This window comes from Podarcis vaucheri, assembly GCF_965113315.1.
Source record: "Podarcis vaucheri genome assembly, chromosome: 12".
NCBI classification, from domain to species: domain Eukaryota; kingdom Metazoa; phylum Chordata; class Lepidosauria; order Squamata; family Lacertidae; genus Podarcis; species Podarcis vaucheri.
The window spans coordinates 60,933,964-60,948,274 of record NC_138750.1 but is presented as its reverse complement, the minus strand read 5'-3'; the positions used below and the strand labels follow the sequence as shown (position 1 = coordinate 60,948,274).

General features: G+C 48.7%; 1 protein-coding gene across 1 annotated transcript; it reads left to right on the top strand.

The window, feature by feature from the left end:
- The first annotated feature begins 373 nt into the window (after positions 1-373).
- On the top strand, positions 374-12,540 carry LOC309514865 (uncharacterized protein). Its single transcript, XM_082192287.1, has 4 exons — positions 374-695; positions 4,687-4,813; positions 6,402-6,515; positions 7,976-12,540. The coding sequence occupies exons 1-4, from the start codon at positions 534-536 to the stop codon at positions 9,910-9,912; spliced, it is 2,340 nt and encodes a 779-aa protein (XP_082048413.1). The 5' UTR covers positions 374-533; the 3' UTR covers positions 9,913-12,540.
- The last annotated feature ends 1,771 nt before the right edge of the window (positions 12,541-14,311 follow it).

The following is a 14,311-nucleotide window of genomic DNA, read 5'->3' as shown; positions in this document are numbered from 1 at the left end:
GTAATTCCCTTTTTACAACTTTGAGAATTTTGGCTTCTGCTATAAATAAATCAGAGGGGCCCTGTTTAGGAAAACATCTGCCAAAGCACCCAGCTGCCTGGCATGAGAGATACAATATATATTTTTAAGCTCATTTTAAAATGCAGGTCTTCATCAGATGCCTCATGTGCTCAACTAAATGTTTGTATAAAAGATCTTATTTTATAAACGACGAAGAGGCAACAATATATTATTTCTCACACTATCCGACCTCTGCTTAAAACCCCCCTTTCGAACAGCAGAAAGTTCTTCCTGGTCTCTAGCCGGAATCTCCTTTCTTGAATCCACTGGTTGCAGGTGTGCGCGTTTGCATCCCCCGCTCGTTTCCCCCCTCTGCACAACGACCCTGCGATTTAGGCGCGCGCGGAGGGGACGCCACCGGCCCAGGATCGCGCGCAACGAGGGCAGTCAGGGCTTTTGAACCGGAGCTTCCCAGGTCCTTAATCCGAGCGTAAAGCGCCTTCTCCGCGCGTGGCAAGGCTCGGCCAGAAAGAATGGGGGGGAAAGAAGAATGTCTCGCCTTCTCCACGCCTCTGAAAGCCCTGGAGCTCCGCCCCGGCAGTCCCGACCGGAGGTGCTGCGAGGAGAAGCGTCCAGAGGCGGCGGCGGCGAGGGTCGCCATGCCTGCCCGGGAAGCAACAGGATGCGCTTCGCAGGTAGGAGCGCAACCGGTGCAGTTGGGGGGCTGCTGGAGAGCCTGCAAAACTTTGGGGTGGATCCCTGGATCGGGGGGGTGTGGCAGTTTCAGGCTACTGGGTGAAAGAGATCCACTTTTCAAGGCTTAGGCCGACCCGGATGCCCTGGCAAGTTGATGGGCTGCCCGCGCGCGCGCGCGCGCAGTTTTTGGAGACCTGGGGTGACTTTGGAACTAGCCTCCTCCTTAGCCAGCTTTTTAAAGACAAGTTTGGAGGCAACCGAGCACTGGGAAGATTGTGGCGAACCCCCCGCCCGATATGTACTTCGAAACAAAGGCGATACTAAAAATAATTTTAATGATAATTGCAAAAACCGTCAGTTGCTGCTGGTTTCCTCGCCTTATTGCAATCTAGGACGCCCGCCCCACCCCCCGGTTTAGTAAATAAAATGAGGACGGAAGAATGGGAAAGTGTTTAGGAGTGCAAGGAAGTCGGAGCCAAGTTCGGATTTGCCTCCATGACGACTACAAGAATATCAAACGCAAAATTCTTTAAAATAAAATACTTTTTGGGTGGGTGCCCCCGCATGCTGGTGCCTAAACGCACGTCTAGGCTGGCTGTTGGGCAACCCAGCGCTGCCTTTGCTCATCTGCAAATTACTGTATTTCCAAATATTTTGCACTTGGAGCTCCTATCAGCCGCAGCCAGCAGGGCCTTCAGATCTGCTGTGCTGTGCTGTAATTTGAAGCCTGCAGTACTGTGTCTACTTTCAAGGTAAAGGGTAAAGGGGCCCCTGACCTTTAGGTCCAGTCGTGGCTGACTGGGGTTGTGGCGCTCATCTCACTTTATTGGCCGAGGGAGCCGGCGTACAGCTTCTGGGTCATGCGGCCAGCAAGACTAAGCTGCTTCTGGTGAACCAGAGCAGCGCACGGAAACGCCCTTTACCTTCCCGCCGGAGCAGTACCTATTTATCTACTTGCAATTTGACGTGCTTTCGAACTGCTAGGTTGGCAGGAGCAGGGACCGAGCAACCGGCACTCACCCCGTTGTGGGGATTCGAACCTCCGACCTTCTGTTCAGCAAGTCCTAGGCTCTGTGGTTTAACCCACACCGCCACCCGCATCCCGTGTCCACTTTAAATAATAATAATTGAAAAATTAAACGAAGCTCAGAAATGAATATTGGTAAATCTGCAAGTATTCCTTACTGGCTAGCAAATGGACTCCTCTCCCCCCTAGGTAGGTTTAGTAAACGGTTTTGATGGTGACTGAAATGTGGGCGGCTGGCTTGGGGTGTGGTGAATCTAGTGTGTTGAGTTTAGATAACATTTGAGGACCTCCTAAGGAAGCCAAGACTTAAATGTGGAGCCATGCATGCAAAACACCCAAACACCTTCTAAACTTGGCATATCAAAGCACTTATCCTATCCAGTGCTTTTTTTTCTGGGGGGACGCAGGGGTACGCATACCCCTTAACAAGGGGAGAAGAAACAAAAAAGATTTTTTTTAATGGAATATGCAGAAATGGCCAGACTGGCAGGAAACATCAGGAACCAGGAAGACCTGAGTATTTTTAAATACTGGAATAACTTTCTAACATATTTGAGAGATCACTGTACACAGTTGAAATCAGTGGCAGGAATACAATGACACTTGTAACATGGATTTTGGATACTATGATTATATCACAGATAGATTACAGTAAAAGATGCAGGAATACAGTGGTGCCCTGCAAGATGAATGCCTCGCAAGATGGAAAACTTGCTAGACGAAAGAGTTTTCCGTTTTGGAGGTGCTTCGCAAAACGAATCTCCTATGGGCTTGCTTCGCAAGACGAAAATGTCTTGCGAGTTCCTGCGGGTTTTTCCCCCTCCCCCCCTTTGCTAATCCGCTAATCCGTCAATGGGCTTGCTTCGCAAGACGAAAAAACCGCTAGACGAAGAGAATCACAGAACGGGTTCTTTTCGTCTTGCGAGGCACCACTGTAAAATTTTGAATTGGAACCCATAGAGGGAAGAAAGGAGGTCTCAACGTTCGAAAGAACCACTTTCTTTTTTTAATGTGTGAAAATGTTATATTTATGGTGTATAACTTTTATGTAAAACTAATTCAAAAAATAATTCCTTTTTTATTATTGTTTTAGTTTCTTCTCTAACACAGTGAATTGTCAATTTCGTTGCTACCACCGATGGCGGCCTTTTGTCCATTAACTGTATTTATTTCCCCCGATTTGAACTATAGAATGGTGATTTTCTTGAGTCAAAATGAGAGTACCCCTAAACATTTTTTAAGAAAAAAAGTACTGATCGTATCCTAGCGGTTCTCAGGCTGTGGGTCCCCAGATGTTGTTGGACTACAACTCCCATCTTCCCTGAGCTCTGGCCTTGCTAGCTAGGGGTGATGGGAGTTGTAGTTCAACAACATCTGGTGGAATAGTTCTGTCTTACAGGCCCGGTGGAAGAAGGTTAAACCCTGAAGGGCCCTAGTCTCCTGGGACAGAGAATTCCACCAGGTCGGAGCCATCACTGAAAAGGCCCTGGCCCTGGTGGAGGATAGTCTGACTTCATTAGGGCCCAGGACCTCTAAACTATGGTTGTTCATGGAGCTTAAGGTCCTCTGCGGGGCAGACCAGGAGAGGCGGCCCTGTAAATACGAGGGCCCTAAGCCACAAAGGGCTTTGAAGGTCAGGACCAGCACCTTAAACCTGACCCTAGACTCCACTGGGAGCCAGTGCAACTGGTAAAGCACTGGGTGAATATGCTCCCATGCTCGCTGCAGCATTCTGCACCGGCTGGAGTTTGTGGGACAGTGTAGAGCGAATTACAGTAGTCAAGCCCATAGCTGTCAACCGTCCCTTATTTGGTGGGAAACTCCCTTATCCCAGTGCCGTGTCCCGCTGCTGTCCCTTACTGATGATGTCCCTTAAATTTCCCGGGTTTCAAAGGAAGCAGCTCCTCTCCCTCCCTCTCTGCTGGCCAGGGAGGAGGGAGGCTCCAACTGTGTTGCTTGGCTGTGTTGCTCACCCAATAAGGAGTCTAAGAACAACTGGGGGGTGGAGCTTGCATGCCTTGTGCCGATCAAATCGGCTGCGTTGCCTGGGGACTCGCCTTTGCGCAGTGCTTCCCAGCGGAGAGGTGACGGTGGTTTTCCTTGCTGCATCCCCTTTGCCAGGTTGCTGCGCTGTGGGAACCACTGCTTGAGGCTTTGTTTGGTGAAAATGGTCAAAGGCCTGGAAACGATGCCTTATGAGGAATGGCTAAGGGAGCTGGGCATGTTTAGCCTGGAGAAGAGGAGGTTAAGGGGTGATATGATAGCCATGTTCAAATATATAAAAGGATGTCACATAGAGGAGGGAGAAAGGTTGTTTTCTGCTGCTCCAGAGAAGCGGACACGGAGCAATGGATCCAAACTACAAGAAAGAAGATTCCACCTAAACATTAGGAAGAACTTCCTGACAGTAAGAGCTGTTCGACAGTGGCATTTGCTGCCAAGGAGTGTGGTGGAGTCTCCTGCTTTGGAGGTCTTTAAGCAGAGGCTTGACAACCATATGTCAGGAGTGCTCTGATGGTGTTTCCTACTTGGCAGGGGGTTGGACTCGATGGCCCTTGTGGTCTCTTCCAACTCTAGGATTCTATGGTCGCTGGCTGGGCTTTCTGCCTTTGGCTCGGAGGGGCTCAGAAGTTGAACATACCTGTGCTCTGAAAATCCATTATTTTGGCTGCTGATCCCTTATTTTCGGGGCTGCTGGTCTCTTATTTTCAAATATGTAAGTTGACAGCTATGGTCAAGCCTGTTCTAGTGCAGGTTGTAAATAATTAGTCCAACACCATGCAATGCAGGAATCGCAACAAAAGAACCCGTGATATTCAACTCTTAAAAAAAAATCCAACGAAGGAGATTCTTCCACTTTCCACTGTCAAACAGCTCTTACCACCAGACAGTTGTTCCTCGTGTTTCGTTGGAACCTCCTTTCTCATCATGTGATTCTAAAATGGAAATGTTTCTCATTTCAGGCAACAGTGAGGTTTGAGGACGTCATTCTTTATTTCTCCAGGAGCGAGTGGAAGTCCCTAGCCAAGTGGCAGAAGGAGCTGTACTGGGAAGTGTTGACAGATAACTATGAAGCTTTGCTCGTTGCAGGTAAGGAGAACCCCGCGGCTGAAAAAAGACCTCCGCAAATATCGCAACTTGACTTTCTATAAATGAGAAAATGCAGATCCATCTTGTTCTCAAGATGCGGTGCATGCTCTAGATATCTCCCGCTTGGACTACTGCCATGCGCTCTACATGGGGCTACATTTCAAGGTGACCTGGAAACTACAACTAATCCAGAATGCGGCAGCTAGACTGGTGACTGGGAGTGGCCGCCGAAACCACATAACACCGGTCTTGAAAGACCTACATTGGCTCCCAGTATGTTTCCGAGCACAGTTCAAAGTGTTGGTGCTGACCTTGAAAGCCCTAAACGGTCTCGGTCCTGTATACCTGAAGGAGCGTCTCCACCTCCATTGTTCTGCCTGGACACTGAGGTGCAGCTCCGAGGGCCTTCTGGCGGTTCCCTCACTGCAAGAAGCCAAGTTACAGGGAACCAGGCAGAGGGCCTTCTCGGTGGTGGCGCCCGCTCTGTGGAACGTCCTCCCATCAGATGTCAAGGAAACAAACAACTGTCTGACTTTTAGAAGACATCTGAAGGCAGCCCTGTTTAGGGAAGTTTTAAGTACTTGATGTTTTATCTGTTGGGAGCTGCCCAGAGTGGCTGGGGAAACCCAACCGGATGGGCAGGGTAAAAATAAACAACAACACAACTACTACTACAGTGGTACCTTGGTTTAAGAACAATCCTGTTTACGAACTCCGCAAAACCGGAAATAGTGTCTTGGTTTGAGAACTTTACCTAAGAACGGAATCTGAACATTGGTAGGGCACTGGCGGTGAGAGGCCTCATTAGGGAAAGCGTGCCTCAGTTTAAGAACGGTTTTGGTTTAAGAACGGACTTCCGGAATGGATTAAGTTCATAAACCGAGGTACCACTGTATTATTCTTATCCTTAGTTACTTGTAACTAGGGAAGCCATTCCTACAAATTCATTTTGGCTGACTGCCAGAAACCTACTGCTCATCAGGATTCGAAATCTGCGGGACCAGAAGTTCACAGAAGACTGGTGTAAATTTACAGACTATTTGAAAAGTAATTGTGATGATCAGACTACGTTTGTAGGTTTGCAAGAAGTTTTGTGAGGTGAATTATTGGAACTATTGCAAAAATGGATAAAGGGGAGGATGGTTACTTAAGATAATTAAAGGCAAAATGAATTTAATAAATGCATACGAAGTGGTTAAAATGGTGGATCATCAGTGGTGCTGATGGAAGTCCAAAAAAAAGATTGTATAAGTGGTGAAGTTTTGTGGTATGTATTATAATTTATATGTTAAAATTAATAAAAATTATTATATATAAAAAAGAAACCTGCTGCTCATCTGCCGCCAAAATTCATTAGTCTCTTTTCAGGCTGGAAAACCTCAAAATCGTTGCCAGTGAATCAGAGTGGGGTTTTTTAGGGGCAGGTAGCAACAGTAGATTAAGTGGAGTGTCTGAATTCGCTTTTTTCTAAAAGAGGAGCTGATGAAGGAAGGGCGAAATCGCAAGCATGCAGAGAACAAGTCCTCTTTGTCGAAATATTGTTTCCGACGCTGTGTTTTCTGTCTCCCTCATTTCCCTCTGTGAGCAGGGCAGCCGGTCACCAAAGCAGAAGTTGTGGCGTGGCTTCAGCAGTGTGAACGTCTGGATATCGAAAGAACCCAGGAATCTAGATTCAGAGACCCTGATGCAAATGTTTCTGCAAGTGAGTGGAAATTAAAAGTGGAATGAGTTGGAAGGGCAGGGTGCTGAGACTCCAAATCTACGGAAAAGCTCCAAAAGGGGGAGGACTCAGCTGACGATTATAACTCCTGAAAAAACAATGGCCAGCTGTTAATTTAAGTTAATACATTGCAAGGGGTGTAACCCGACTGGATTCTTACCAATCCAAATGGAAAGCTAGGTAAAGATAAAGGGACCCCTGACCATTAGGTCCAGTTGTGGCCGACTCTGGGGTTGCGGCGCTCATCTTGCTTTATTGGCCGAGGGAGCTGGCGTACAGCTTCCGGGTCATGTGGCCAGCAGGACTAAGCCGCTTCTGGCGCACCAGATCAGCGCATGGAAACGGCGTTTACCTTCCCGCCTGAGTGGTGCCTATTTATCTACTTGCACTGGCGTGCTTTCGAACTGCTAGGTGGGCAGGAGCAGGGACCGAGCAACGGGAGTTCACCCCGTTGCGGGGATTTGAACCGCCGACCTTCTGATCAGCAAGCCCTAGGCTCTGTGGTTTAACCCACAGTGCCACCTGCATCCCTAATGGAAAGCTACACTGCATGAAAAGCTAAGAGGCTTGGGGTTTTCCCCACAGGCCCTGATAGCTGTAGGTTATGAGAAAGCTAGAGCAATGCCACGTGAGCGAGATGAATAAACACCCAGCAATGAAAGATAATGGGAGAAGATTTACCCCAGCAAATAATTTTCATAATTACAAATACCTAAATACAGACGGTCATTTACCCTCGCTAGATTCAACGTGCTGGGCAGATTTGAGGGTAAACCATACGCAGAACGAGTCTGCCCCTGCGACTTGATGGAGGTAGAAACTGTCTCTCATGCCTTGTTACGCTGCCATTTCTACGGGGATATACGCTCGGTATTTATTACCCTTGATATGCAAAAATCTCCAAATGAATCCGAACTTCAGTGTCTAAAATCCCTGGTAGAGGACAAGGATCTTGAGATCACGTTAAGGGTAGCCAAATTCTGTGCGTTTGCCATAAAACTTAGGGAACAAGCTGTGCTATAATGATTAAGGTTTTAAATGATAATTTAGGTTATATGTTAGTGGCTAAGTTTTAATTTATATATTTTTTTAACTGTTGCTATATCTGTATTGTCCCTGTTATACCTAATTGCGAATTCAAATGTATCCCTATTGTGTTTTATGACTTCCTTGATATTGTATGTGGGCTGGAACCGGTCTGTGACCGAAATAATAAAATTCTATTCTATTGCAAGGGGCGCAACTTGATAACTCTTGAGGTCCATCCGACTCTACAGTGAAAAATTGCAAATGGAAGCTTTCTTTAAAAAAGGAATTGATGAACCTAAATTAGTTATGCCTACTAATGGCAAAGGTTCTGCTCTGAGTACGGACGGATGCGACCCTTTCACCTCTTCCGTTGTCCAAAGAGAAATAATTCCACGTTCTCTCTTTCCTTCCAGCAAACGATGGGCCCTCGAAGGCATGTTGTGAGGAGCGCAGAGGGCAGGCAGGATCTCGCGAGACGCTACGCGACAAGTCTAAGGAGGTAGTGACCCAACGCGGTGATAGAGGGGGCACCCCCAAGCAGACGTATTTGTCAGCCGGACCACAAGGGAAGCCTGCAAAGCCTGAGCCTCTTTTGCACATCAAACATGGGCAAAGTCCTGCAAGCCCGGCCGGCTCCCAGAGGCCTGCCGCTCCACCAAAACAGTATAAATGCAGGGAGTGTGGCAAGAGGTTCCGGCTGGAAGGGCTGCTTCGAATGCATCAGGAGATCGCCGCGAGGAAGATGTCCGTTGCTTGCTCTGTCTGCGGGCTGTGCTTCACGAGCCCTTTGTCTCTGAGGATGCACCAGAGAACGCACCTTCCTGCTGTGGCGGACGGGGAGAAGGCCTCTCCCGGGAAGAACCGTTTGAACGCGCAGCAAGCGCCCGAGAAGTTGCACCAGTGCGCAGACTGCGGGGACCGATTTCGCGGGTTCCTCGACGTCCTCCGGCACCAGAAAAGCCATGAGGAGGCTAGAGCCCGGCCATGCGTCCAGTGCGAGGCCTCGTTCATGCACCGGATCGACCTCGCCGCGCATGAGGAGGGCCACTTGGAGGAAGCGCTGAAGAGGCACGATCGGCGCAGGCGGAAGTGTCTCTGCAAGCTCGCCTTCCGGCTGCACTTCGCGTCGCTGCTCGGGCGTGGCGTGCAGGGCAAGCAGGCCGCCTCGCAGGAGCAGGACCTCGAGCGACCGCACCAGGACGAAGATGTCAAAGGGGAAACGCCGTATCCCTGCACCGGGTGTGGGCTGCTATTCAAGTGGGAAGAGAACCTCAAGGAACATTACAGGTACTGCAGCGAGCAGGGGCTGCAGAAGCCTCCGTTAAACGCCTCCTCCCCAGTCGCTCTGCAAGGGGAACACCGGGAGGCTAGCGACAAGCAAGGGGTTGCCCGGCCGGCTTCCGAGGGCAGCCAAGGCGACACGGGGCTCCCTTGCCCTCCCTCGCAAGCCTCCTCCGCTCAGCACGCTTGCCCGGAGTGCGGCAAACACTTCGCTTCCAATGATAGCCTCCGCAGGCACAAGAGGAAGCACAAGGCTGCGTTGCAGCGCCGCCAGAGCATAGCCCACACGGGCGGCGGTAGCGGTGGCTCCGCTGGCCCCGCCACGGCTTGCGCGACCAAGAAGCTGTACAAATGCCAGGAGTGCGGGAAGAAGCTGGTGTACAAGTGGCAGATTGTCGCTCACCAGCAAGGCCACGCCGAAGGGAAGAGTTTTATATGCCACCGTTGCGGGGAAAGCTTCGGGTTCAAGAGCAGTTTGCAGGGACACCAGCGTGCGTGTGCGGCAGGACGCGCCGCGCTGGGCAAGGCCAGGCTGCTTTGCCGGTGCGGGAAGAGCTTGTCGAAGCTGCACTTTTTCAACCATCAAGCCTTCCACGCGGGACTGAGGTATATGTGCCTCCTTTGCGGGAAGGTGTCGAGTTTCCAGAGTTCGGCCATCGCGCATCGCCGCGGCCATGTCAGAAGGGGGCAGCTACTCGCGGCGGCGAGAGGCTCCGATCTCCTTTCCCACACAATAAAAAAGGTGTACATTCCACAGGGGCCGCAGCTGCAGAATCCAGAGGGGACGGGGCAGCCCAACGATAGCTTTTCGACCGGCCAGGAGGCCCCGGCAGAGGGTGGGAAGAGCCCTCGGCAAAAATGGAAGCTGAAATCTCCCCGGTTCACCCTCCCGAAGCCCTTCAGGTGCAAGGACTGCGGGAAAGCCTTCGCCTACCTGGCTCGCCTGCTGTCACACCGCAAGGAACACACGGGTGACTTCCCCTTCCAGTGTGCCGAATGCGGCAGGGGCTTCATCAACAGAAATTGCCTCAGCCTGCACTGGAAAATACACACCAAAGAGAGCGCGTGACCGCCTCTGGATCAGGGCCACGGCGTCCTCCTGGCTTTCCCAGATTCCAGCTCCTGTCCTCATCCCCGACTGGGGCTGATGGGAGTTAGGAGCCCAAATGATGTCTAGATTATTATTATTATTATTATTAATATTATTTGTACCCTGCCCATCTGGCTGGGTTTCCATAGCCACTCTGGGTGGCTTCCAACAAATATTAAAATTACGGTACATTAAAATGTCACACATTAAAAACTTCCCTAAACAGGGCTGCCTTCAGGTGTCTTCTGCATGCCAGGTAGTTGTTTTTCTCTTTGACATCTGGTGGGAGGGCGTTCCACAGGGTGGGTGCCACCACCGAGAAGGCCCTCTGCCTGGTTCCCTATAGTTTTGCTTCTCGCAGTGAGGGAATCACCAGAAGGCCCTTGGCGCTGGACCTCAGCATCCAGGCAGAACGATGGGGGTGGAGACGCTCTTTTAGGTATATCTAGAAAGGGCCATGTTGACCCTGGAGGAAGGGAAGTGCCTGTTAGCCGGCTGCTTGTCATGGGTGGGCCGAAGAATCTCAAACCCGGGAACTTGAGAACAGCTCCCAGAATCCTCTGTCATTGCGCAGGGTGCCTTTGAGCATGCTGTTCCTCAGCGCACAGAAGCAGCGCCCCTAGAGGCTGCTGGGAAAACAGCCCTCAGAGCATGCAGCGAGTCGGAAGAGGGGTGAGCAAGACTCGAATCCATGCTATGTATTTAGAGGACGTTGCTTCTCCTACAAAATCCCTGGGAACTGTAGCTGATCCTCTGCGGAGCTACGGTTCTCCATGTACGTTAAGTGGTCTTTGCACGTCGGATGCAGATGTGACCTTAGTTAGGTGTCCTCTTTTTCTCGCTGTGTACGAGCCTCTCAGGTCACCCTCCACCCCACATAGACCTCTGGTTATAGGGTGGTATATAAATAATAATACTACTGCTACTACTGCTGCTGCTAATAATAATAATATATAGTCCCCTAATGACCTAGATAGAGAAGCAGAGCTATAAATCTGCGCCTGCTTTAAAGTAAGATTTCCACTAGTGGCTGCTTTATTAATTGGCTTAAGTCATGGCCAAATTATCTCAGGTGATCAATTCTGTGGAATACTTAACTTGGGGTGCTTTGAGATTTTGAACGTTCTTCAATCAAATATGTGAACACAGATCTGCTCTAGATGGTGTGGGTTTTTGTGTGTGTGTATGTGTGAATACCAACATTCACCAGTGCACCCAAGTTGTCTCAATTTTTCTAATTAGCAGAATTTGCCTGCAATAGGGCATCACTCCGTGCTGAATTTCATTGTTCACTGTTCAAAGCAGACTTATTAACCGTTTTGTTATTTGTCATTATGTTTTTATCATGCTTTTATTATTGACGTTCTGTGTTTTTAATGTCCCCCCCCCATCTTGCCCTGGGATCTTTTGATAAAAGGGTGGTATGTAAGTTGAATAAATAAAATTAAAATAAAAGGCAGCTTGGGGTTCTCTTTAAATTTGCCTTCAGCTGTCGGAACTGGAAATAAGCCAGGATTTTAACCATCCGATGCAGATTTCACTTTGCAGAGTGTTAGGCATGGCGATGCTGTTATCTTTCACCATCCTGGATATACTGAGTTTCACTACAGTTCCCATCACTGGTGTCCATTTGACATTTTGGCTGGGTGGTCATGGGAGCTGTAGTCCAAAGCAGCTGGGGGGGCGACACCAGGTTGGCTAAAGCAGGCATAGGCAAATCAGCCCTCCAGATGTTTTGAGACTACAATTCCCATCATCCCTGACCACTGGTCTTGCTAGCTAGGGATGATGATAATACCTTTATTGTCAATGTACAACCTGGGTACAATGAAATTAACTGAGCCTCAATTGCACTGTTATTTTCCGTTCATCAGCCTAACAGCCCACAGTAGAAGCTATTTTTTAGCCTTTTGGTACGGCTGATTATAGGACGCGGGTGGCGCAGTGGGTTAAACCACAGAAACTAGGGCTTGCCGATCAGAAGTTTGGCGGTTCGAATCCCCGCGACGGGGTGAGCTCCCGTTGCTCGGTCCCTGCTCCTGCCAGCCTAGCAGTTCAAAAGCACGTCAAAGTGCAAGTAGATAAATAGTTACGGCTCCGGTGGGAAGGTAAAAGTGAAGAATGGTCAGATGAACCTAAGTGGGGGAGGGAAATTGCCCTGTATGCCTGCTTCAGACTGGAATACACACGATCCAAAATATTATTCCCTTTAGTAGGGAAATTCACATACTGTTCAAATTTAGGAAAAACTGTCTTCAGGCAGGCCTGATTGAAATTCCTTGCCACGGGGAGGGCATCCTCTGGGTGGATTTGCTGCTGCCTAGAGATGATGTCATAGGTACACGGGTGGCACTGTCGGTTGCAGCACAGACACTAGGACTTGCCAATCAGAAGGTCGGTGGTTCTAATCCCGGCAATGACTGGGTGAGCTCCCGTTGCTTGGTCCCAGCTCCTGCCAACCTAGCAGTTCGAAAGCACATCAAAGTGCAAGTAGATAAATAGGTACCGCTCTGGCGGGAAGGTAAACGGCGTTTCCGTGCGCTGCTCTGGTTCGCTTAGTCATACTGGCCACATGACCTGGAAGCTGTACGCCGGCTCCCTCGGCCAATAGAGATGAGCGCCGCAACCCCAAAGTCATCCGCGACTAGACCAAACGGTCAGGGGTCCCTTTACCTTTAGAGATGATGTCATATAGCTTAGAAAGTGCCACTCTTAATTAATGAATGTTAGAAATTAATGAATGTTAGAAAAATGTTGGAATGAAGTTATATGGCTTTAGTAGAAATGTTATAAGGAATTAAGTATAAATAGATTAATAGAGAATTAAAGGGAAAAAAGGTTAAAATGTGTTAAGATAATATAGGATAGAAAACAGAGGAAGATGGAAAGGAATTGCTGAAACAACTAACAGAAGTGGAATACAAAAAGGGAGGTGTGAGGTGGTCATTGAAATAAGTGAATGAAAGATAAGATATTGAAACTGTTTGATGTATTTTAAATTGTTTTTGTTTTGTTAGTTTAATGTGTTAGTGTTATGCATTGTTTTTGTATTGTATTGTATTCTTTTTTTGTAGTGTTTAAATTGTTGGAAAAGTAATAATTTTTTATTTTTTTTTAAAAAAGAAAGTGCCACTCTTGACATTAGCATAAGGTGGAAAGTAAACGGCTATGATGGGAGTTGTAGTCCCAAAACACCTGAAGGGTCGAGTTTGCCTATGCCTGTGCTAAGAACATCTGTCTGCTCGCTTCCTCAGCAATTTCTAGAGTGCAGGGGGGAAAGCTCAGCTGTTAACGTCCCTCGTGACGCTACAGAAACAGAGTTGGAAGGGACCTCCAGGGGTCATCTAGTCCAACCCCCTGCAATCCAGGAATCTCAGCTAAAGCATCCATGACAGCTGGCATAAAACCTGCTTAAAAATCTCCAAGGGAATCCATTATTATCATGTGTTTAGGTTTTATATCCATGCCATCTTTTTCTGATTAGTTTACGCGTGACTGTCACATAGTACGCGTTGACGAGGAGGTATGACGGAAAAGCAAATAATAAATAAATAAGGAACGAGAATCCGTTTCGCCTTCTGAGGGAGTCCGCCTCATGTCCAGAACAGATCTTACTGCCATCTTCCTGAGGTTTAGTCAGAATCTCCTGTAACTCGAAGCCATGGGTTCGAATCCTGCCCTCTGGAACAGGAGAAAACCAGCTCGCTCCATCTTCCATGGGACAACACCTCAAGATATTTGAAGTTGCCTATGATAGCACCTCCCAGCCTTACTTTAACCAAACTAAACACCCCCAACTCCTTCGACTGTTCCTCATAAGGTCTGGCCTCTTACCATTTCGGCTGCTTTCCTCCGCACACCTTCCACCTTCTTATTTATTTTTGGAGGGAAAGCTTTCAGCCTTAGGCCTACCCCTAGATTAGGGCAGCCTTTGCCAGGCTTCTTCCCTTGTCCCCCTGATGTTGTGGGTCAGAGTCCCTGTCACAGCCAGCATCAGACAGCTGGGGCTGCCAAGAGTCGTGTTATGAAAAACACCCCCTTGCTGGAGGCTGGATTAGCCGTGTTATTCCCCCCGCCCCGAGTTTTCCACCATTCTGGCAGATGGGAATTGTGGTCCATAGAAGCAGTATGGCACAGTGGTTAGCGCCAGGCTTGAACGTGGGAGACCCCGGTTGAAATCCCCCCCCCCCGGCTATGAAACTCGCTGGGTGACCACCACCTTGAGCTCTTTGAAATAAAAGTGGGATATAATTGTGATTAATTAACCGTGTGTGTATGTGTGCGTGACTGGGTTATTGTTCTTACTTTGATTTTATATACAGTCATACCTCGTGTCACAGCTGCTTTAGGTTGCATTTTTTTGGGTTGTGGACTGCCG

Coding starts and splice junctions, on each gene's coding strand:
- LOC309514865 (XM_082192287.1), top strand. CDS start 534: ATGGGGGGGAAAGAAGAATGTCTCGCCTTCTCCACGCCTCTGAAAGCC. Junction 696..4,686: donor CAACAGGATGCGCTTCGCAG/GTAGGAGCGCAA, acceptor TTCTCATTTCAG/GCAACAGTGAGGTTTGAGGA. Junction 6,516..7,975: donor TGATGCAAATGTTTCTGCAA/GTGAGTGGAAAT, acceptor CTTTCCTTCCAG/CAAACGATGGGCCCTCGAAG.